At 54.5% G+C, this 20,175-nt stretch overlaps 7 protein-coding genes across 7 annotated transcripts; 4 read left to right on the top strand and 3 right to left on the bottom strand.

Annotated features, from left to right (window-relative positions):
* Nucleotides 1-135: 135 nt before the first annotated feature.
* On the top strand, nucleotides 136-674 carry MONBRDRAFT_22195 (uncharacterized protein; the record flags this gene model as incomplete). Its single annotated transcript, XM_001742645.1, has 2 exons — nucleotides 136-458; nucleotides 551-674. 2 exons carry the CDS (start codon nucleotides 136-138, stop codon nucleotides 672-674), a joined length of 447 nt encoding a protein of 148 aa, XP_001742697.1.
* Nucleotides 675-1,053: 379 nt separating this feature from the next.
* On the bottom strand, nucleotides 1,054-3,040 carry MONBRDRAFT_22194 (uncharacterized protein; the record flags this gene model as incomplete). Its single annotated transcript, XM_001742192.1, has 6 exons — nucleotides 1,054-1,200; nucleotides 1,324-1,530; nucleotides 1,641-2,014; nucleotides 2,152-2,346; nucleotides 2,454-2,622; nucleotides 2,888-3,040. 6 exons carry the CDS (start codon nucleotides 3,038-3,040, stop codon nucleotides 1,054-1,056), a joined length of 1,245 nt encoding a protein of 414 aa, XP_001742244.1.
* An 800-nt stretch (nucleotides 3,041-3,840) lies between these two features.
* On the bottom strand, nucleotides 3,841-7,440 carry MONBRDRAFT_30870 (uncharacterized protein). The gene is made up of 7 exons (XM_001742191.1): nucleotides 7,334-7,440; nucleotides 6,827-7,237; nucleotides 6,491-6,718; nucleotides 5,709-6,359; nucleotides 4,851-5,489; nucleotides 4,579-4,699; nucleotides 3,841-4,449 (listed from the first exon to the last, which is right to left on the bottom strand). Exons 2-7 carry the CDS (start codon nucleotides 6,842-6,844, stop codon nucleotides 4,022-4,024), a joined length of 2,085 nt encoding a protein of 694 aa, XP_001742243.1. The 5' UTR covers nucleotides 6,845-7,237; nucleotides 7,334-7,440; the 3' UTR covers nucleotides 3,841-4,021.
* Nucleotides 7,441-8,514: 1,074 nt separating this feature from the next.
* Nucleotides 8,515-9,757, top strand: MONBRDRAFT_13731 (uncharacterized protein; the record flags this gene model as incomplete). Its single annotated transcript, XM_001742644.1, has 7 exons — nucleotides 8,515-8,603; nucleotides 8,680-8,786; nucleotides 8,884-8,938; nucleotides 9,022-9,198; nucleotides 9,316-9,443; nucleotides 9,530-9,573; nucleotides 9,668-9,757. Coding segments are annotated over 7 exons (690 nt in total), but the record flags the coding sequence as incomplete, so codon positions are not given.
* An 822-nt stretch (nucleotides 9,758-10,579) lies between these two features.
* MONBRDRAFT_22191 (uncharacterized protein) lies at nucleotides 10,580-14,359 on the top strand (the record flags this gene model as incomplete). The annotated part of the gene is made up of 15 exons (XM_001742643.1): nucleotides 10,580-10,673; nucleotides 10,783-10,901; nucleotides 11,017-11,077; nucleotides 11,196-11,391; nucleotides 11,501-11,581; nucleotides 11,666-11,782; nucleotides 11,878-12,101; nucleotides 12,182-12,379; nucleotides 12,472-12,578; nucleotides 12,719-12,910; nucleotides 13,061-13,137; nucleotides 13,166-13,312; nucleotides 13,428-13,590; nucleotides 13,782-13,926; nucleotides 14,043-14,359. The coding sequence occupies 15 exons, from the start codon at nucleotides 10,580-10,582 to the stop codon at nucleotides 14,357-14,359; spliced, it is 2,238 nt and encodes a 745-aa protein (XP_001742695.1).
* A 782-nt stretch (nucleotides 14,360-15,141) lies between these two features.
* On the bottom strand, nucleotides 15,142-18,094 carry MONBRDRAFT_22190 (uncharacterized protein; the record flags this gene model as incomplete). The annotated part of the gene is made up of 12 exons (XM_001742190.1): nucleotides 15,142-15,368; nucleotides 15,452-15,799; nucleotides 15,963-16,079; nucleotides 16,182-16,330; nucleotides 16,403-16,455; nucleotides 16,564-16,643; nucleotides 16,751-16,916; nucleotides 17,174-17,248; nucleotides 17,406-17,500; nucleotides 17,664-17,776; nucleotides 17,849-17,968; nucleotides 18,051-18,094. The coding sequence occupies 12 exons, from the start codon at nucleotides 18,092-18,094 to the stop codon at nucleotides 15,142-15,144; spliced, it is 1,587 nt and encodes a 528-aa protein (XP_001742242.1).
* Nucleotides 18,095-18,504: 410 nt separating this feature from the next.
* On the top strand, nucleotides 18,505-19,259 carry MONBRDRAFT_35544 (uncharacterized protein; the record flags this gene model as incomplete). The annotated part of the gene is made up of 3 exons (XM_001742642.1): nucleotides 18,505-18,618; nucleotides 18,723-18,891; nucleotides 19,000-19,259. Coding segments are annotated over exons 1-3 (510 nt in total), but the record flags the coding sequence as incomplete, so codon positions are not given.
* Between the last annotated feature and the right edge of the window lie 916 nt (nucleotides 19,260-20,175).

The following is a 20,175-nucleotide window of genomic DNA, read 5'->3' as shown; positions in this document are numbered from 1 at the left end:
GTGGCGGGCCAGGGAGTAAGAATAAACCAGCGGCAAGACGCCACCAGAACGCTCGGAACACAGAGCACCGACTGGCGTTCGCAAGAGATGAGACCGTACGACTGACTGCGCACGCGCGGAACTCAAATTGTGATGATGACGCGCGCTCTCTTTCTCTCTCTCTCTCTCTCTCTCTCTCCGAATCTCTCTCTTAATCTCTCTCTCTCTCTCTCTCTCTCTCACACAATCTCTCTCTCTCTCTCTCTCTCTCTCTCTCTCAAAATCTCTCAAAATCTCTCAAAATCTCTCTCTCTCTCTCTCTCTCTCTCAAAATCTCTCAAAATCTCTCAAAATCTCTCGCTCTGTCTCTCCAATTCCTTCCACACCACACACACCTTCACCATCTCCACATCATTCCCTTGCCGTTGCCCACACACACACACACACACACACACACACACACACATAGTTCACAGTCAGTTAGGCTTTGGGTTATGTCCAGACAAAGCCTATCAAGGCTGTTCCCTCCTCCTTTCCTTTATTATCAAAAGTCTCTGTGTCTCTGTTGGAGGTGTGTCAAGCTTGAGGCAAGGGCTCAGCAGCTCGTGCTCCAAAGGTGTCTCACTACAACGGCCGACATGTACTGGTCGTCCGGACACCTGGATCAGAGTGCTAGTGGGCCAATGATATTGTGATAATGACAATGAATACTTGAGTTGCCAAATGAAAGTTACTGTCTTTGCTTGTGCAGGGCTTGGCATTTGTGTGGCATGTCGTCTCTCGATTTGCCTCGGCCCGCCACCACTCGGGTGCTCCAGGATGAGCAAACGCAAAGAAAAACGAGCAACGAGCAAACAGAATAATCCGGGATACAAAAGGGGAAAAGAAGATTGAAAGAAACACACAGCTTGAAACCCATTCACAAGGTAAGATTGATGCAAGAACGCTGGTGGCATGCCGTCTGAGCACCACAGACCCAACGTGCTTGAGTCCTTATTCTGGAACAGACCCTCTTCTGGTGCTGTCGGGTTCCAGTCTCAACCAGAGACCAGTAACAGAGAAGAGGCGGCCATACTAGGCTTCTGATGCCGATGCGCCCGGTGCTGCGCACGCCCGCGCAGTCTCGTCTACGTCCACACTGTCGAATTCATCCAGGTTTGAAAAGATGCCAGCATCCACGTCCACGCCCTCCACTGATACAAAAAATTTGCGCCGCTTGGCCTACACCACGCCATCATTTTCAAACACCGCACAGGCCGCCATTGAGCGAGACACGCAGGGGAACAAGCCAAGGCGATTTTTAATTTGATGAGCAATCGCGAGTTGACTTGCAAATCGACTCACCATGCCTTCACCGCCTTCTTCGTCATCTTCGTCCTCGTCGCCGTAGTCGACGTTCTCGAAAACAGAAACATCAAAGCCCTTGACGGGCTCCTCCGTCTCGCCCTCCACGCCTGCCGCCTTGGGCTCAGCTGGAGCATTGTCATCGGCACCCTCGCCATCCTGACCCGCGGCATCGGCATGAAACGAAAAGAACTCGCGACCCGTAACCTATCCGCCATAGCCACAACCGACACGGTGAGTCCACATTTGTGCAGCAAATTCTGTTGCAGAACCAAGCGGCCTCAAAAGGTAAAAAAAGACAAGTCCTGCCAACTTACGCCAAAGGAACGGCCTTCCGACGCATCTTTTTTCTTCTTCTTGGCCTCGGCTGCTGCCAGCTTCTTCTTCTCCGCAATCTGTGGTCCAGCCGCATGGATGAGCATATCACACACACACACACACACACACACACATATGAAGCAAAACATAACGAAGATAGCAAAGAGGGAAGTGGCATGCGGATTCAAGTAGAAAGAAACGGATGCGGGTCGCGCCTGCCGCACCTTTCTTCGCTTCCACTTCATAAACGTCTCGTAAGTCACAGGGGTGGTGTTGGTACCCAGCTTGGCACGCTCGTGATCAATCAAGTCCTCCATGGTGATGGAGTTCTTGTTATCCTCCGCCTTCTTGCGGTCCTTCTTCAGCACATAACCTGAAAGAACATGGCCAAGACAAGGGGTCAACAAGTCAGAGATGGTGCCCATGCACAAGCTCAGGAAGCATGAAAATCCGAACAAACGGCGCTCGTACTGGTACAAAGCTCGTCAAATTTATGAGACAATAACATACCTTCGGGAAGGGCATGACGGTACTTGCACGACTCGCCACCGTTGGGGCACACCCAGAACCAACCGTACAGGCCGTTCTCCACAGCCTCAAGGAAATGCTTGCAAACCTTGTTGGTGGTGGTCTGAACCTTTTGAGAGCTGTGCTTTTGACGAATGACGTCGCCGAGCTGGTTAAGATCCCATGCCTCAGACGTCTCTGCGCGCCAGGCAGCGACACATCCATCCGCTCGCCAGTAAGCAAAATGCAAGCCATTAAAAGTGTCTGCGCCGATTGTTTGTGCTCCATACTTCATCGAGACATACCGTCCTTCTTCTTGTCGCGGGCGTCAACATAGATGTTACGCTTGCCAGACTCAGTGGCCTCGTCTTTGGTGTTGACGGCCTTTTGCTCTACGGGCTTGGCCTTTTGGCGCACAGGCTTGAAGAGGTCATTCATCATGGCCTTTTCCTTGGCCGCCGCCTGTTGTCGAGCCTATAACATTGCCACACATGATGGTCTACGTCAACAAACATCCTCATATCCCTCAATCTTTCAACCCCGCGATCCACAACAGCTCCATCCTGATCCCGATGCTCTACGAGACTCACGCGTTCCTCAGAAGAGGGTTTCTGTGAACAAGACGACCGCAGCCCAACCACGCCATTGTGCCACAAATGAGAGAGCGCAGATTTTCCAAGATCCAAAACCCAACGACAGCCGAGCACAATTGCCGGCAGGAGCTTGAGTCACATCGTACGTTATTTTTCTGGCCAGCTTGCTGCTTCACTTGCTGAATAAACTTTTGCTGTTTGCCACCTTTTTTGTTCTTCAAACCAAAGGTTTTATCCTCGACAAACTGCTGTTTGGCCTTTTCCTGGGCCTTCTTCACGTTCTTCTGCTTGGGCGGCATGATGGCGGTGTTTGCGGAGCCACAGACCACAACCTCTCAAACCCCTAGAAATATGAAACAGAGCAATGTTCATGCATGGGCCAGCCAACAACCGATGAACAGACGGCTCTGCATGAGTTTTGCAGCTGATGGGCTTAAGATGCACAAGCGGGTCGGGTTGCAAGCCAGACGGGTAGATAGCTCGTCTGGAAAGGACATACCGCCAAAAAAATCTCCCCTTCTGGACAAAAGGCCTGAGCCAGTTCGAGTAACACTGCTCAAATGATACACGAGCTCCTAAGAAAGAGGCAAGGCAAACAGTGCATTGCGTGCAGCAGAGTCAAGAAAGCACGACGAGTTGGCGCATCAGGTTGACACAGCAGTAAGGCGCGCCATAGAGCTGGCTCGTTTGAAGAAGAAGCAAACGACATGGCGGCCGACCCGCTGCCTTCTCACCCCACCACCACTCACGACCTCCTCCCCTTTCAACTGAAAACGCTCTGTCCTCTCGATCAACAATGCCCGCAACTCAACCCTCCCCCCCCCCTCCCCGCTTCCTCCTGCCGTAACCCCGAGCTCGGCGTACCAGCTAGCCAGGGCGCGGAGCAGCATCAGCGTCAGCGCCGACCCGATGTGTGTGTTCGTACCTGTTTGAGACGGAAGAGAAACGTGGTCCCACTGTGGCACAACCTGCTTGACAAGGGGCTTGCAAGCCAACGACTTGGAAGTGTGAATGTGTTACACACCCTTGTATTGGATGTGTGACAAATGTCATACTCTACGTGACTCATTCGTTGTCAGACGAAATGGATTTGTAAGATAAAATTGGAAATTCAATTTGTACTTATCTCTCCGCGCCGAGTGGTGGTAGCGGTGGGCAAGAGCATGGGACGGAAAGAAACGAGTCGAAACGAGCTGCCAACGGCACACCAGGAAGCAAAGTCCAACGCAAGGAGAGCTTCAGGCTGGGAGGGATCAGGCTCAAAACAGTTGATTTACATGCTACTCAAATCCATCATTGACATAACTCAGATAGTCCATGTAATCCTTGATGGGCACGTCGGCGGCCAAGCGGCGATGCTCGGCTTCCTCTGCCTCTGCTGCAAGCTTCTGCTTGTGTGCCGCAATCCATTCCTTCTTCAGCACGCGCTGTTCCTTTGCCGCCAACTCACGGAGACGCTGAGCATCTGAGATCTCTTGCTTGTGTTTGGCCTCGGCGATTTCAGCATCACGACGGCGTTCGGCCTCGCGCTCCTCCAAGATCTTGCGGTTGCGCTCAGCCTCAAAGGCCACCTGCTCCTGATACACCTTGCGCGCATTATCAGCCATGCGTCGCTCCAGCGCGTCGTGTTCCTTGTACATTTCAGGACCCAGCGCAGCCGCCCGTCGACCGGCAGCTGAATTGGTGGGACGCCAGTTTTTGTCCGTGGCTACAGTTGAGAATCATCGAGGCAAGGAGTGAGATGCATTGCAGGTCAGCCTGCACTCGTCGTGATCCAAGACACAGAAGGCAAAAAAAAAAAAGTACACTCGCGGCCACTCGACTCCGTGAGACAAACCAGGCAGATGCTTGAGGTCAAATGGCACGGGCTGGCGTGGGTGAGCCATTTTGGCAGCCGCCTCTTGACCTCGCTTGTACTCAATCTGGCGTTTGAGTTCCGCCCGATAAGAGTTAAGTTGCTACACATGGGCAGACCAGGAAGAGAGCGAGCGGACGAGGATGGTGAGTTGAAGACAAGGCACGGCGCAACAATGCCCTTTCTCTCCACGATTGGGAGCAAGGACATGTGATTGAAACAGGAAGGAGAGAATAAAAGTGAAAACGACAGACCTGTTCACGACGCTCCTCCTCTTCGAGCTTCATGGCTTCGAGTTGTTCGGCCAACGCACGCTGCTCTTTTTGGCCCCGTTCAAAGCTGCGACGCTGCTTCAGGGTTTCCTTGAGACGCACGGTGGCGGCCTGAGCTGCTTGATCCAAACTGAGATCGTGATTGTGACGTCGGATAGACGAGTGGGAGGTGGGAGGCCGGAACACAAACACATCTTGGCCTGCATTGCCGTCGCCCAGCCCGTCTCCGGTCAGCTCTGCATCGGTGGAGCGCTTGGTGACAGCTGCTTTTTTGTTGAAGACGGCTGTGCGCTTCTCAGCTTCGCGGCGTGCCTCATCCAGCTTCTTCTCCAAAGCAATGGCCTTGCGGTCCTGGCGCTCCAGCATGGAGGTGAGTTGCAGATCCATCTCGCGCAGGCTAGCCTCCTGCTTTTGACGGATTGTAGGGTCCAAGTCCAATTGATCCCGAATGTGGCGACGCCGCCGGCCCGGGTTGGAGCCTTTGGACTGAACTTGCTGCTGCCACTCCTCATAAGTGAGGCGTGGCGACTTTTCACGTTTGAGTCGGTTGCGATGGTGTTCCACTGGAAGCTGCTTGGGCAAATCTGGAAGGGGGCCCTTTTTGACGTCCCAATGGGCCGTCTAAAGCACAGTTTGACACGCGTCGGCCCGATTGTGGTGAGCAGATGGGGGAAAAAATGGCCAAAAAAGTAATCAAGAAGACAAAAGGGAGCGGGAAGAAAAAAAAAAAAAAAAAAAAAAAAAAAACGAGGCAAAGCGAGATGAGGCGAGACTAAGAGAAGAGGAGATCAAGCTTCGTGAGAGAACTCGAGTGAGCTGCAGCGGAAGCAAATAGCCTACTTTATTAACGACGTCAACGCCTCCTTTGGGATCCTCGATGACAACGCCGATTGTCGAGTTCAAGTTTCGGGTCGCCAACTTTGAAAACTGCTCAGACTCGGTGGCAGCCAGGTCACTGTCATCGACGGGCGTGATGGGACGGCGACGACGAGACTCCAAAGCCGGAGACAAGAGGCGATGGTCTGCGCTGGCGGTGCCGGGTGGGCTGGCTGGGCCAGCTTGGTCTAGGATGGGAAGTTGCCGGTTAGAGACCAGGGACGACTGCCACTTGATATCCCGGCGGCGCCCAGCGTCTGAGCGGGCCTGAGAGCCCCAGGCTTCGTCTTGGGGCGTTTCTATGACGTCCCCGAGACTAGTCTTGAACTCAGTCGTGGTGGGTGTACCCAAGATGCGCGGCGTGATGGCGCGCATGTCGGTCGTGCTGGGTCGATCCAGGCCCAAGGCGTCAAAGTCAAGCCGGGCCACCGTCACGGGGCGGCTCTGGAACTCGCTGCGCGGGATGTGAAGGCGCTTCATGGGCTGAGGATCATCATAAAATTCCTGAACAAACACAAAGCGCACTTTGGTGGCCTTGATGGACAGCTTGCCAACGCCATAAAACTCGAGCGAGGTGCCCTTGGGATCAAAGCGTTTCACTTCGCGGGACAAGGCCTGTCGATGTGCAGGGCAAGTGGAGTGAGCAGCAGAGGAGAGGGTCAAAAAAGGCCCACATGTAGCAAGTCTTGAGCACGGGCGAGCACGAGGCCTTTTTGAGAAAAGCAGCAAATGCCATCTGCACGTACATTGATGACTTCTTTGACTGTGTTCTCGATGGTGTGGCGGTCAAAGCCAGACGCGAGGCTTAGCGTAGTAAAATTCAACCCAACCACCGGGCAGGTCGCAGCAATTGCCTGTGGCTCCAGGTTGATGGGGTGGCGACTCAAGAAAGAATTGGAGAGGTTGAAGATGGGTTTACCACCCTCGACGTCCGGACCAAGAGCAAACGTGCCCAAGGATAAGACTGACACGCCCTGCAGATGGAACACGGATGCAGTCATAGCCCAGCACACGGAGAGGCGGCAGTGTTAGCCACCATGAAGAAGAGAGGTCTGCCATTTGACTGAGCAAGAAGGGCACACCTTGCCGCGAGAAAGCATCTCGGCAATGAGTTGCGAGACGCAGAACCAGATGTTGGCCACATCTAGCAGATATCAGAGATGGCCATCGAGAAAAAGGATGGGTTAGGGCAGGCGGCTCGGGATGGGCTTGGTACCCTTGAGGTCACGCGACAAACCGTCTTCGGAAAGGTTTGGAATGGTGGTGAATCGCGAGCTGCGGGCTGCATCAAGCAGAGGCTGCGACGGGGGACGGGCCTGAACATCCGACATGGCACCGATCACTTGGCAAGTGCACCGGCTTGGGCGTGCTGCCGTGCTAGCGCAGTTCCAAGGCGCAGCCGCCGCTGCAGGAGGGATGGTTCAAAGGCGAACGGCTGAGCAGCAGGCAGACAGGCCTGTTCCAGACTAGGTGGCAAGACGGTACTATGCCGACTGCACGCGGGACACGGCGATAAGCGAGTGATTGGCAGCGAAGGGCGGGCGAAGAAGCGAAGGGCAGTCAAAAAAGCCACGGTGACACGAGCTTGCCTCGGGAACAAGAACGCTTCACGCTCAAGTGGACACAGTTCAAACAACAAGAAATAAAAGAAAAGGGTTACGTATGGATCAGCCAAGTGAGCGGCACACAGCGCATCGATAACCAACCTCAAGAAATGAACGTGATGCGCGCGCGCTGTGTGGCTGCGTGCTACGCCCTGCGTGCTCCGTGCTGTGCTGCGCTGTGCTCGGACGTTGTCAAGGTGAGAGCTAGCAACCAAGTTGAGTCTGAATGGAAACTGAGAGACTCACACACACACACACCCAACATTTTGTCTGACAATCCCAGATAATAAATGCTGACAATAAAATTTCATTTTTTTTTGACTGCTCGTGCTCGTAACGTTCACTTGGAAGCTCGCTGGCTGGCCAGGCCCGCTTCATCGACGCTTCATTGACGCTTCATCGGAGGGCGCTGACCTGATCATCAACAACAAACATTATCAGCAGCAGCAGCAGCAGCGGCAGAGCTACTGTTGGGTCGATCGATGCCATCGCTCTCTGCGATCCATCCTGTCAGAGCTGCCTAGTGCCGCTTACGACTTCTCGTCCTTCAGCTCAGACATGGGGACTGTTGAGTTGGCAGTGACAGATCCAGCGGATCCGGCTCATGGGACCACCTGTCGCGTGGAGCTGGAGACACGGCAGGCGAGTCCGACCCTGGAAAGCGGTCTCCGCTTGCTGCCCGACGCGCTCCCACGCAAGATTCAGGCGTTTTGGTGGCAAGACAGGTTGTGGCCGGCAGCGCAGCCTCTCCCCGATGCTGTCCAGCGCCAAATGGTGACTGCGGCCTCTTGTTTTATGCCTGTTCAGGTGTGCAGCTTGCATCCCTATTGTTTTCGCTTTCTAACCGCAACTCGCGCTGCTCTTGTCTGCTTCACCGACTGCTTCTAATACCGTTGTCGCGTCCGCAAACGGACACTCCATATTAGCTTTGTCGCGACCATGACCAGACCGCCGTTGCTATAGCGACTGCGCCGACCCTCCCTGGCCCCAGGTGCTGCTATTGCTTCTGTGAAATCGCCGACACAAGCACGGACGAGCTGAGCGGAGAGCCAGAGCAGTCGTGTGCTTACCCCTGTGCGCACGCGAGCCATGCTGCCTGTCGCCGAGCGTGGGTTGTTCGGCGGCGCATCGGTGGTTGTCCCCTGTGCACTGGAAATCCTTTGGGCAGAAAGACAAAGGCCGTGTTTGTGGATATTAGTGGTACGCTGCTCGTCGGCAACGCGGCCCTGCCCGGTGCCATTGACGCCTTGGCTCGGTACGCCACTACCGGCATCTGCTCGGGGGCCCATGTTCTTGCTTGCCTGGTCTCACCTAGCGCCACATGCCTGCAGATTGAAGCAAAACTACACCGTGCGCTTAGTCACCAACACGAGCAAGGAGTCACAGCGTGCCATTTACGAGCGCCTGACGACCCTCGGCTTTGCCGTCGAACCCTCTGGTACAGCGCCTTTTGACGTTTGCGTGCCGCATGGCTTGACGCTTAGCGCCAATTCAAGGCTGACTACCCGTAACGCACTGTTTGCCTTGCATGATAGAGGTGTTTACCTCGCTGGCGGCCACGAGGGCGCTTCTGCTTCGCGACCAACGTCGGTAAGATGGGGTCCGACCACTTCCTGGGCGCTTGTGAGCAAGCACGCCGCGGACCTCAAGCACCGCCTTCATCGCCTGCTTAGATGCTTCTTTATCATTCCACCGGCCACGGAGGAAGATTTTGCCGATGTTCCTCGCGACAGCCCAGATACCGTGGTTCTGGGGCTGGCGCCTGACAGCTTTGACTATGCAACTTTGGACACCGGCTTTCAAATCCTCAGACAGCCGGATGCCCGGCTGATAGCCATCAACACCAGTCGGTAAGTCTTGTTGATTCGGCATCTGGCCCTCGTGCTCTTCTGCCCGCAACAAACGCCTGTGTTGAGCCCTTGCTCCATTTGTGTCGCTTGTGCTTGCACACGATTAAAACGCTGCAGTTTTTATGCCACCCCGAGCGGCGTGCACATCGCCGCGGGCGCCTTTGTACGGGCTCTGGAGTATGCAGCCAATGTGTCGGCCCACGTGGTGGGCAAGCCATCGGCCGAATTTTTCCGCGCCGCTGCCGGTACGGACATGCTTGCTAGCCCGGCCAGACTGGTAGTCGGAACCTCACGGGCAACCCAAACACGATGCGTTTTCCGGCTTTGGCAGCTTCCTGCCACCTGGACGTCGAGAGCTGCGTTATGATTGGGGATGTTGGTTCCTGGCGCCCCCATCACCATGTCGCTGGTTGGAAAAACAAAGTCTTTTTGCGCATGACCCAAGACTCTTTCTTGTCGCCGTGTCTAGGATACGGGAGACGACTTTGAGGGCGCCATGCGCGCCGGTTTGCGGGCCATGCTCGTTGCTACTGGTAGGTTTGATGCAGCGAGGAGATGATGTGCGTGTTCCCCAGCAGTCTTGAACTATTCATCTCACCTCATATGGCGCGGTCTGACAGGCAAAGGCGACGCGGAACACCGGGACTTTTACTGCGCCGCCCGTCACTCCTCCTTTGCAACAGCCGTGGACAACTTGCTCGACTCCTCCATCTAACGGCATACTATGCGTCCTGTTCAACAACCACCAGACAAAAGGCTCCACGGCTCAACAATAATCCATTTACACCTCGCCCGGGCACCGAACCCCCTAAGCCCCCGCCCCCAACCCTTCTTCTCTTCCATATCCCCAAGCGCTTTGGATGCTGGTAAAAATAGCACACATGCCACCTTTAACAATAGCGCATTCTAGAGATGTGCTGACATGTAGGAAAGAAGAAGAACAAAAGGAAGAACACTAATGCTCGCACACACACACACACACACACACACACACTGATGGAAGTGAACACGTGTTCTCTCTCTCTCTCTCTCTTCTGTGTCTTTTACTGTTGAGCGGTAAGCGGCGGATTCTTGAGACGGGTTGCTGCATCAAAAGGGCAGCGCTCGGGGAAAGAAACACTTGGGAATGGAACGGACTGCTGTGAGCATGATACAGGGCAGTGGGGTGGATGGAATGAGGAGAGGAAGTCATGTGGACATAGGGAGGGGTGGGGTGTTGGGCGATAAGTTTTCCACGTGCCGGCTTGAACGGACTTGGTGTCACAGTATTGCAGCGCTCTTGCTTGTGGGTTGTGCCCTGCCCGCCTCTCACTCTGAATGCGACTGGGTCCCGATCATCGTTCTTGCTTTCGTCGTAGACGGCCACTGTCTGCCCGTCACCATGTTGTCGGTGCGCGCCCTCGCCGTAACGCGCTCAGTGCGCAGCGGCGCACGGGGTCTCTCCATGGCTCGACCCCTCGCTGCTGCCTCAGCACGTACGTGCCTGCCCTTTCTGCCTTTGCGCCGTCGCAGCCCATGCCTTGCGCCCGCCTTGTACCTGGCTCAATCTCCAATCACCTGCTCTTGTGGCTCCCGACGGCACAGTCGAACGTGACATTGCCAAGATTCGCAACATTGGTATCTCCGCCCATATCGACTCGGGCAAGACCACGCTGACCGAACGCGTCCTCTTCTACACCGGCCGTATCAAAGAAATGCACGAGGTTTGCAGTCCCGCCCCTCGTTGAGTGCTCACACGCCCTTCCACCACAAGACGTGCTTGGCCGCTCCTCTGACCGATGCCTCCCGTCCTTCCCATCGATTCTCTTCTTGAATCAGGTGCGCGGCAAGGACGAGGTCGGCGCCACCATGGATTCAATGGAGCTCGAACGTGAAAAGGGTAAGCGACTGTCGCCTTTCTCGACACCAACCTGCCTCGGACACCGATGGCCCCACCACCACCCCTTTCCCATGATGTTCCTTTTTTTCACCCCGCGCTCCCATATTGTTTGGCGCAGGCATCACCATTGCCTCAGCCGCCACCTACACGACGTGGAAGGACCATAACATCAACATTATCGATACCCCCGGTCACGTTGACTTTACCATCGAGGTCGAGCGTGCGTTGCGCGTGCTTGACGGCGCCGTCTTGGTGCTCTGCTCCGTTGGTGGCGTTCAGAGCCAGACTCTTACCGTTGACCGTCAGATGAAGCGGTACGACAGACAGTCGCTGCCAAGCCCGCCTAGCTGCCAGAGGTGGCAAGAGAGGGTCGTGGCATCTTAACACGCAATTTTCCTTCCCTTTCCTTGAATGGCCTTGCAGCTACAAGGTGCCCTGCATCGGTTTTGTGAACAAGTGCGATCGCCCCGGTGCCAACCCGGCTCGTGTGACCAACCAACTTCGGTGAGTACCCTATCCTCCCCCATCGTTTGGAAAGATTCGCTTGTCAGCGCACCTGCCCAGCTCAACATGCTTTTCCGTGTACAGCCAAAAGTTGCGACACAATGCCGCTATGGTCCAGTTGCCCATTGGACTCGAGGATCGTATGGAGGGTGTTGTGGATCTTATCACGAATGAAGCCGTCTACTTTCAGGGCCAGCAAGGGTTAGCCTCATGCTTGCCCGGCATGTCAACCGTACCACACGTGTCCAGTGCTGAGTGCTTCGTCTCATCCCCCGTGTCACTGTCGGTCCCCATAGCATGCAGGTCGTGCGCACTGAAATTCCGGCCAACATGTCTGAGGAGGTGGCCGCCAAGCGTGAAGAACTGATTGGCCACCTGGCCGACGTCAATGAGGAGATTGCCGATCTCTTCTTGATGGGCGAGGAGCCATCCCCTGAGCAGCTGAAGCAGGCCATCCGTGACGCCGTGCTGGCCCGCTCCTTCACTCCTGTATTTGTTGGCACGGCGCTCAAAAACCTTGGTAGGTACCGCCAAGCTGCCGCCATCCCTCTACCACATTTTTGCAGGTGGCTAACTTTTGCCTTCAACTGCCACCCACAGGTGTGCAAACGCTGTTGGATGGCGTCCTCGAGTATTTGCCTGCCCCCAATGAGGTTGAAAGCTATGCCTTGGATACGAACGACGCTGAAAAGAAGGTGCCCATCAATATGGGCAACAGCGAGGCCCCCTTCTTGGGCTTGGCCTTTAAGCTTGAGCAGGGCCAGTTTGGCCAGTTGACCTATCTCCGTACCTACCAAGGTGCGTTGTTGTTTTTTAGCCCGTCATGGGGGGCCTCCCATCCAATATAGCTCGCCGACAGAAGCCTGATGCCGGCGCTGCCACGCTTGCAGGTGTCCTGCGCAAGGGTGACTTTATCTACAATGCTCGCACCGACAAGAAGGTCAAGGTCCCACGCCTCGTACGCATGCACTCAGCCTCAATGGAGGACGTTAACGAGGTCTGTTTGTCTTTTGCAAGAACGACTGCGAATGTGTTTATTGCCCGACCTTGTTTGTGCACGATTGCGTTTGGGCTGCCAGTCGCACTCATAAACTACCTTTTTGGGGTCCTTTTTTTTTTTTTTTTCTTCGCCCTCAGGTCCATGCGGGCGAGATTTGCGCCATGTTCGGCCTTGACTGCTCATCGGGTGATACGTTTACGGATGGATCGACTTCCCTGACCATGGAGTCCATGTTCGTGCCCAACCCGGTCATCTCGCTCTCCATCAAGCCCAAGAATTCGACAGACCTTGCTTCGTTCAGCAAAGCGCTCAACCGCTTCCAACGCCAGGTCCGGAGGCTGGTCGCCATGCCTTTGTTTGTATCACGCCATCAATCAAGGGATTCAAAGACATGCTTGCCGATTAGAACTTCTCACCTTTTTTTTTTTTTTTTTTTTTTTTTTTTTTTTTTTTTTTTTTTTTTTTTTTTTTTATAACAGGACCCAACCTTCCGCGTGCACCTGGACCCGGAAAGCAAGGAAACCATCTCAGCGGCATGGGTGAACTTCATCTTGAGGTACGATTGTCTGGTGTACGTGCGGCAGCTGGATTGTGCAAACGTGCAACTCATGGTTTGCATGCCGTATGACACCACAGATTTACAAGGAAATCATGGAGCGCGAGTACAATTGCCCAACCATCACCGGCAAGCCCAAGGTGGCTTTCCGGGAGACCATGACAGCCCCCATGAAGTACGTTGTCGACACACTAGCCCTGCCTACCTCAGCCCAGGCCGTCCGATTTTCGGGTCACAAACTGTTCAACTCAAGTACCATTGGTGTGACAATCGCCCCGCCTTCGGCCCAGGTTCGATTACATTCACAAGAAGCAGTCTGGTGGTGCAGGCCAATACGGTCGTGTGCAGGGCGAGATTGTGCCCCTTGATGGCGATGAGGCCGCTGATGTCATCTTTGAGGACGAAACTGTCGGCCAAAACATTCCCAAGAACTTTATTCCTGCCATTGAGAAGGTACGAGCTCTTTCCGATTTTTTTACGCACAGGGGTGCTCCTTTTCACCAGGCTCAAACAGGCCCCTTCTGACCATGCGACTCGGGAGGGGTTGTTGTTGTGCTGTTTATCTGGGTGTTTTCTTTTTTTTCTTTGTTCTTTTTTTAACTTCTTTTTCTTCTTTTAACTTCTTTTTCTTCTTTTCCTTCTAGGGCTTCCGTGAGGCCTGCGAGAAGGGCCCGCTTACTGGATCTCCCATCCAAGGCATCAAGTTTATCCTCAAGGATGGCAATGCGCATGCCGTCGACTCGAACGACATGGCCTTTACCATGGCTGGTATTGGCGCCGTCCGCCAGGGTACGTCCTGCCCGTCACCTGATTGTGTACCGTGGCTTGGCTCGTCTTGTGCTCTTTGCCCCTTTCTTGGTCTAGATCTATCTGACTAATCCTTCTTCAAATGCGTGGTCTTGCAGCTTTCCAAAAGGGCTCGCCAGTCGTGCTGCAACCCATCATGCAGGTTGAAATTGTGGTGCCAGATGAGTTCCAGGGTACTGTGATCGGCGGCATCAACAAGCGTCGTGGTACCATCATGGACAGTGAAACCTCCGAGGGCAGCACCGTGATCAAGGCGGAGGTCCCCTTGAACGACATGTTTGGATACAGCTCAGAGCTTCGGGCCCAGACCCAGGGCAAGGGCGAGTTTGCGATGGAATACACTCGCCACGAGTTGGTCCTGCCGCAAGTGCAGAAGGAGCTCATGGAGGAGTATGAGAAGTCTCTCAAACAATAGGTTGCTCACCAAAATGTCAGCTGGAGATGAGGCTGTGACTGAGAGCTGACCGTGCAGAGCACCGCCAAGCATGGCCCTGGTCGCCATGGAGAACACGATTGGATCCTGTCGTCTGCGCTGAGGCATCCTTCGATTCTCTTCTAACCATTCTTTTTTCTATGTTTTCCTTTCCTGTTTTTTTTTTTTTTTTGCTTTTTTCGTTCCACCTTTGTTCTCCCGACGCTTGGTTTGCAGCGGCCCATCCGCCGCTGAGAGGCACCCAATTCACCCTTGACAATTCTTCAACTTTGTTCTTGACACAGCCACGATGGCATGAGAACATTCGGCAGTCCACTCGAAGTTTGACCGCGCTCAGTCAAGTCGTCATGGGAGTTTCAGCTTTCTGTCAGGCTATTGACCGCACAAACATTCGCCTTTGGGTTGACATGCATGGAAGTGGTGAAACGCGCTGTCGCTTGTGAAAGTAAATTGACGACAACTTGATGTCGGAATGCGACTGCCCAGGTTTGCAGTGCCTTTTTGGTTATTTTTTTTTATTTTTTTATTTTTTTTTTTACATCAGTCAGATGTTAGGAATATCTACATGTTAACATGTGCAGCATGAGGCTACCCAAGCCGAATGAACACAAAGGAGGTTGAAGGTTGATCGTTCATTCTGTCTCTTGAAAAGCCTGCTTTTTTGATTCGCAGCACGGTGTGACCACAAACCACGGACCATCAAGCATCAGATGCAAAAATCGATTTTCAAGCAAATCAGGAGTTACAATTCATCGAAAAGCGGTTCATTGCTGGAGTTTTTGCCAAGCAGCCAGACCAGGGCCCGTGGCTAGGAAGCTATGCCATTCGGGAAGAGGAAGCTGTTGACTTCGGGGCACTGCTCCGGTGCGACCTCGAAGGAGAAATAAAAGATCGAAAATGGGTTTATGCAAAGCCCCGATTCGATCGCCAGCTGGGTTTCGGGCCCACAAGTATAGGGCCGTGACCAAGATTGCAAGCGTGCGAATCTCATCTGCAGCCACAAAGCATCGCAACAATGTGTGAAAAGGCGCAAGAACCTGCCGATCGAGCACGCATGGGGTGCCCAGAACTTACCTGTGGTCATACTAGGCGCCGATTTGAAGCTGGTCTGTGCAAATTGCAGAAGCAGTCGACGTCGCGTTTCCTTGATCGCATCTGAGCCACAGCAGAACGCTTGTACCAGCTGCTGAGCGGCCGTCCAACACTGTTGGACTGGCGTGATGCGACACAAGTAGCCCCAAGAATCTTGCAAGATTGTCTCGTTGTCAGAGGGGCTGGCCTTGTCCCTGTTTTTTTCCCACGGGGCAAGTGGCTTGGGGTCAACCTCGATCAAGTTCAGACGCTTCCCCACCACGCCTGTCACTGTGCGCACGCCGTCCATGTGGGCACATGTGGTTGCCAGTCGCTCCAATGTTGCATGATCTAGTCGCCAGACCCAGATCCACACGCATTCGCATCAAACAGTCAGCAATGATGCAGACCATGGCAGCAGCAGCAACAGCCATCCGCCACCAGCCAACCGGTACGTGAACACAGATGCCAAGTGAGTGAAGAAAAGCAGAAGCCTGCTCACGCGCCAACACACCTGGTGCCGGAACCTGGGTCACTTCATCCTTGTAATTTTGCTTGCGAATTGTGAAGACGCTGCCATGCATTTCCGAGGTAAATCCATGTGCCTCAAGCATGGCAGTCAATGTTTCTCCTGAGGTAAACGACGAGATAGCGAATTTTGAGTTTTTTTGGGGCTGGCTCAGGGGTTGTGGGCAAAAGTTAGCTCGGCATTGTGCACGGATTCTATTCGTACCAGGGCTATGGCAGAGCCACTCGGCGATGGTGGCAACAGGCAGCTTAACATTGGGGCTGCCGTAGGCATGGGCAAGAATCCCTATTGTGTGAAGGCGCAGTTGCTCTACGCCTGACATGGCCGCCCCTTGCAAAAGGGGATGCAGCGTTCTGTAGGACAATGGGAGCCAAAGGTGAGGCGTGTGGCGAATACATCGGAGGCAATCGCACACATGGACTGACTTTAAAACGCGACTGGCGGCCACGTAGTTGTGCAGCGACCAAGCTCGCAGGAGCTAGGTGAAACAAAAACATACAAATAAAAAAAACAGGAAGGAAAATAGGTGAGCGGTGTAGTGTGGTAAAAGGAAGAGCTCTCTCATCGGCCTGACAAACCCACTAACCTGCCGGGCAGACTGGAAGAAGGGTTGCTGCCGCACGCTGGCATGGAGCAGCAAGGCTTTGTTAATAGCTACGGGTTGATCTGCCAGCAGTACAGACATACATACGGACAAATTTGGTTTACGAGGAAAAAAAAAAAAAAAAGAACGAGCGTTTTTATCAGCAGTCACCGCCCTGGCCTGGCCGTACCATGAGCGAGGAGAATCCACGCAGCTTGGTGAAATGCCTCGGCCATCAAGGCCGGGGAGTTGGCGTGTGGGGCAGCCACCACCTTGCGCGGGGACAGGGGTGTGACATCGGGCAAGCCCAGCTTCTCGCGCCGTCGTGTGTACAGCGGAAGCAGCAACGTATAACACTGCATTTGCAAACCGGGTTCCCCATGGTGAGAGTGAGGCTGTTCAGAGGCTCGAGGCTGACGAGGTGGCAAGGGCTGGGGGATCTGCGCATGCATCACCACATGCCTCTTTGAGCTGGCCCATGTGGAGGGTAGGATCGAGGTGGTCGATGGAAGCGCGGTGCAAGCTAGATGTCACAAGAGGAGGTGCTGCGCATTAACGGAGGGCAATGACTTTGCTAGCTAGCGATTGGATTGCAGTGCAGTGTCATGTTCACATACAGGACTGAAGCGGCCAGAAGAACGCGAATGTTAATCTCCAAAATCGGAATGGCATCGCTTAGAAGAAGGCGCTGTACATGCGGCATTGGTCCGTGCGTGAACCGAGAGGGGAAGGAGGAAGATGCGTTGAGAAAAAGGAGCAAGGGCGTAAGGTGAGGGTGAGGTGTGAATGTCGGCGAGCATGAAATTTGCTGCTCAGTCGAGTTGAGGATCAGAGTATCCACGGACCTGGATCATGAGGTCTTGACGCACGGCTCGAAAGCGATCAACCAAAAAGGGATAGGCAGCGGTAAAGGCACGCCGATCGTTCAGGCGATCGTGGGCTAGTGTGGCAAGGTAGTTGGCGGTGTCATGAAGGACTGGCAGCGGCCGCAACTCAAGGGTTGCGGCCATGCTTTTGTCTGGGTTGGCATCGCGTGGAGATGCAGGTGGCGTGAGCTCACGAATGATAATGAGCATGCTGGCGTGGCAAAGACGGGGTCATACCGGCTGCGGGTCGACTGTACTCCTTGACAGTCCGGGCAGGGTCAGCGCGAGGCTCCCTCCCCTTGTGAGATGGACAGACTTCCAATGGATGAAGCCGATGCTGCAGCTGGCGCCTTTACATTTTGATTTCAAGATGAGTGGGAGCTTGAAAATAGACGGGTGGTGTCTGAGGGCGTCGATCGTACCGTAGCATCTCTTCGGCAGGACACATGGTGGTGCAGCGTCCACAAACTGGCGCATGGCTGTCTGCTCGCTTTGCGGCCGCCTGCTGTCTCCGATCCGCCTGCAGCTCTCGCTGCAGTGACCTAGATCAACATAAAGCACACCCTCTTTGAATAAATTACATGACAATACCCGGCCATCATCCGTTCCATCAGTGCCACTTACTTGAGCTGCGCCTCCAGATCATTCTTCTTGTTGCCCGCCGCCATTTCACCGGCGAGCACACACACACACGTCGCGTCGCGTCGAATCGAAATTCGAAAAATTTTGCGTCAAAATATCTGACATAAACGTCTGACATCAAAGCTCCCTTGTTCCTCTTTGCTGTGCTGTTTATCCTCTTCGCTCTCTCTGTGATATCAAAGAGTCTGACAATTCGTGCAGTTTTTTCATACAGCCAAAAGGTACGACGTGACAATGGTCCGGCTCAAAGGGCAGCGGTCGTGGTAAGGCTGGGAGCTGAAAGCTGGTGGCTGGGGGCTGGGGGCTGGTTGAGGAATGCAAGGGTGGGGTGGGGTTGAGGGATGTGGGCATGAATGTAGGTGGTGATGTGGGCGAGTGGAGCTGCGCTCATTTCGTGGTCTGGTGACCTTTTTCTTTTTTGTATTCATCCGCGAGTAGCTGTGTGACGTTGCTATTGCGAACCGGGATCATGGCCAAACGGTTCACCGTCGTTGGGGATAATGCGCGCCGCGTCATCATCTCTGCCAACCCCAATGACACTGTGTTTGTCGTACGTGGTGAAGCTGGCCCTGGGCTGTCACGACACGGCTTGAGCTGCATCGAATGAGGCCATCGGCTTTCACTGCCTTGGTGTCACCCTGTTGCCCATTGCAGATGGTCAAGGCAGCGTGTAGCAAGCTGGGCGTGGAACCTGATGGACGAACGCTGCGTCATCACAAGACAGAGCTGAGTCTTGACGCAGTCTTGCGCCATACAACGCTGCCCAACCAAGCCACACTTGAGCTTGTACAGCTGACTGGCAACAAGGCTGGTCCTGCGCCAGGTGAGACCGTTCCGTCGTTCCGTCAAACTCGCAGCACGCTTTGCGCCTTGAACGACCTTGAACTGCTCCCCATCGGCTCAAGCACGGCCTCACTGCGTTGTATTCTAGTGCAATTGGCCGTTCAATTGGAGAACCGGCAGCGTCTCAAGCTTGACGTAGACAATTCGCTCACGCTGCGGACCATCGTGGACCTTGTGCAGGAACACCACCCAGCCCCCGCCGATGGCAGCCCAGTGTTTCGCTACCTTCGGCGCGAGCTGGCAGGCCCAGAGCTGGCGCTTACGCTTCAAGAGGTGGGCATTGCCGGCCGTGCTCTGATCAGTCTAAATTACGCCTCTCCAGCGGCTGCGACCAGTGAGGCAAGCTCGGCCGCCACCCCAACATCGGTCGACCCACCGCCAGCGGTAGCTACGCAACGCCCTGAAGCGGAGCAGACAAGCAGCGTCACATCTGATACTCCAGATACTACTCGAGTGCCCATCACCCAGGCCACATCAAGCTCTCACATCGCGCCAACCTCTTTGGTTCCCACCCCGGCCGCGACCTCAACCTCAACCATTACGCCAACCGCCCCAACACCCGCCACAGCCCACAATCCACCGTCCACCCCGGCAATTGAGCCAGAGCCGACTGCTTCGGGGGATGCCATACCCGCACCCACTTCAAAACCCGTGGTCGGTCGCCATTTCGTGCCCTCCAAACGCTACATTCCAGAGGGCTTGCAGTTGGACGGCAGCCTAGCCCCGCACGCCGATCCTCGCTCTACCACCTCGGCCCCAACCGCAGCAACAACCAATAACCCTGCTTCTGCAGCTTTGGCGGACACCAACTCAACGGTGCAGAGTCCCAAGCCTGTGCCCAATTCGGAGGTTTGTACTCAGCGCTTTCACGCCTGAACCTCCACCCACCGCTCACTGCTCACCGCTCACCGTGGTGTTGCGTGTTGTGTGTGGCACGGATTGCACAGCCCACATCAACCCACTCCACACCAACCCCCACGCCCGTGCCTGCGATTGGGCGACAGCCCATCGTGTTTCGATTTTCAGACCGTATGCCAAGTACGAAAAATATGCTCTTGCCGCCATTGGATGACGTGTGACTTCTGAACCTATGTGGAATATTGTTTTGACGAATCTGCCTGTGATTTTCCTGAAAACAGCCTTTGAGGTGCCAGAGCAAGACCTGGAAGTGACTTCTGCTGACGTGCGCGTCATGCACCAGCAAGCCATCCAGCAAGCTCAGGCGTAAGATTGAGCTCCCGACCCAGCAAACCGTGTAGCGTCG

The sequence above is a fragment of the Monosiga brevicollis genome, genomic scaffold (assembly GCF_000002865.3).
Source record: "Monosiga brevicollis MX1 MONBRscaffold_2 genomic scaffold, whole genome shotgun sequence".
In the NCBI taxonomy this organism is placed as follows: Eukaryota; class Choanoflagellata; order Craspedida; family Salpingoecidae; genus Monosiga; species Monosiga brevicollis.
Note: the sequence above shows the minus strand (reverse complement) of the source record. Positions and strands in the feature narration are given on the sequence as shown.

What these genes read in the sequence shown, in the direction of transcription:
- MONBRDRAFT_30870 (XM_001742191.1), bottom strand. An exon ending in AGGAGGAGCGTCGTGAACAG is followed by an intron (nt 4,700 to 4,850) that starts GTCTGTCGTTTT and finishes GCCCATGTGTAG; the next exon opens with CAACTTAACTCTTATCGGGC. An exon ending in TGACCTCAAGCATCTGCCTG is followed by an intron (nt 4,450 to 4,578) that starts GTTTGTCTCACG and finishes TCTCAACTGTAG; the next exon opens with CCACGGACAAAAACTGGCGT.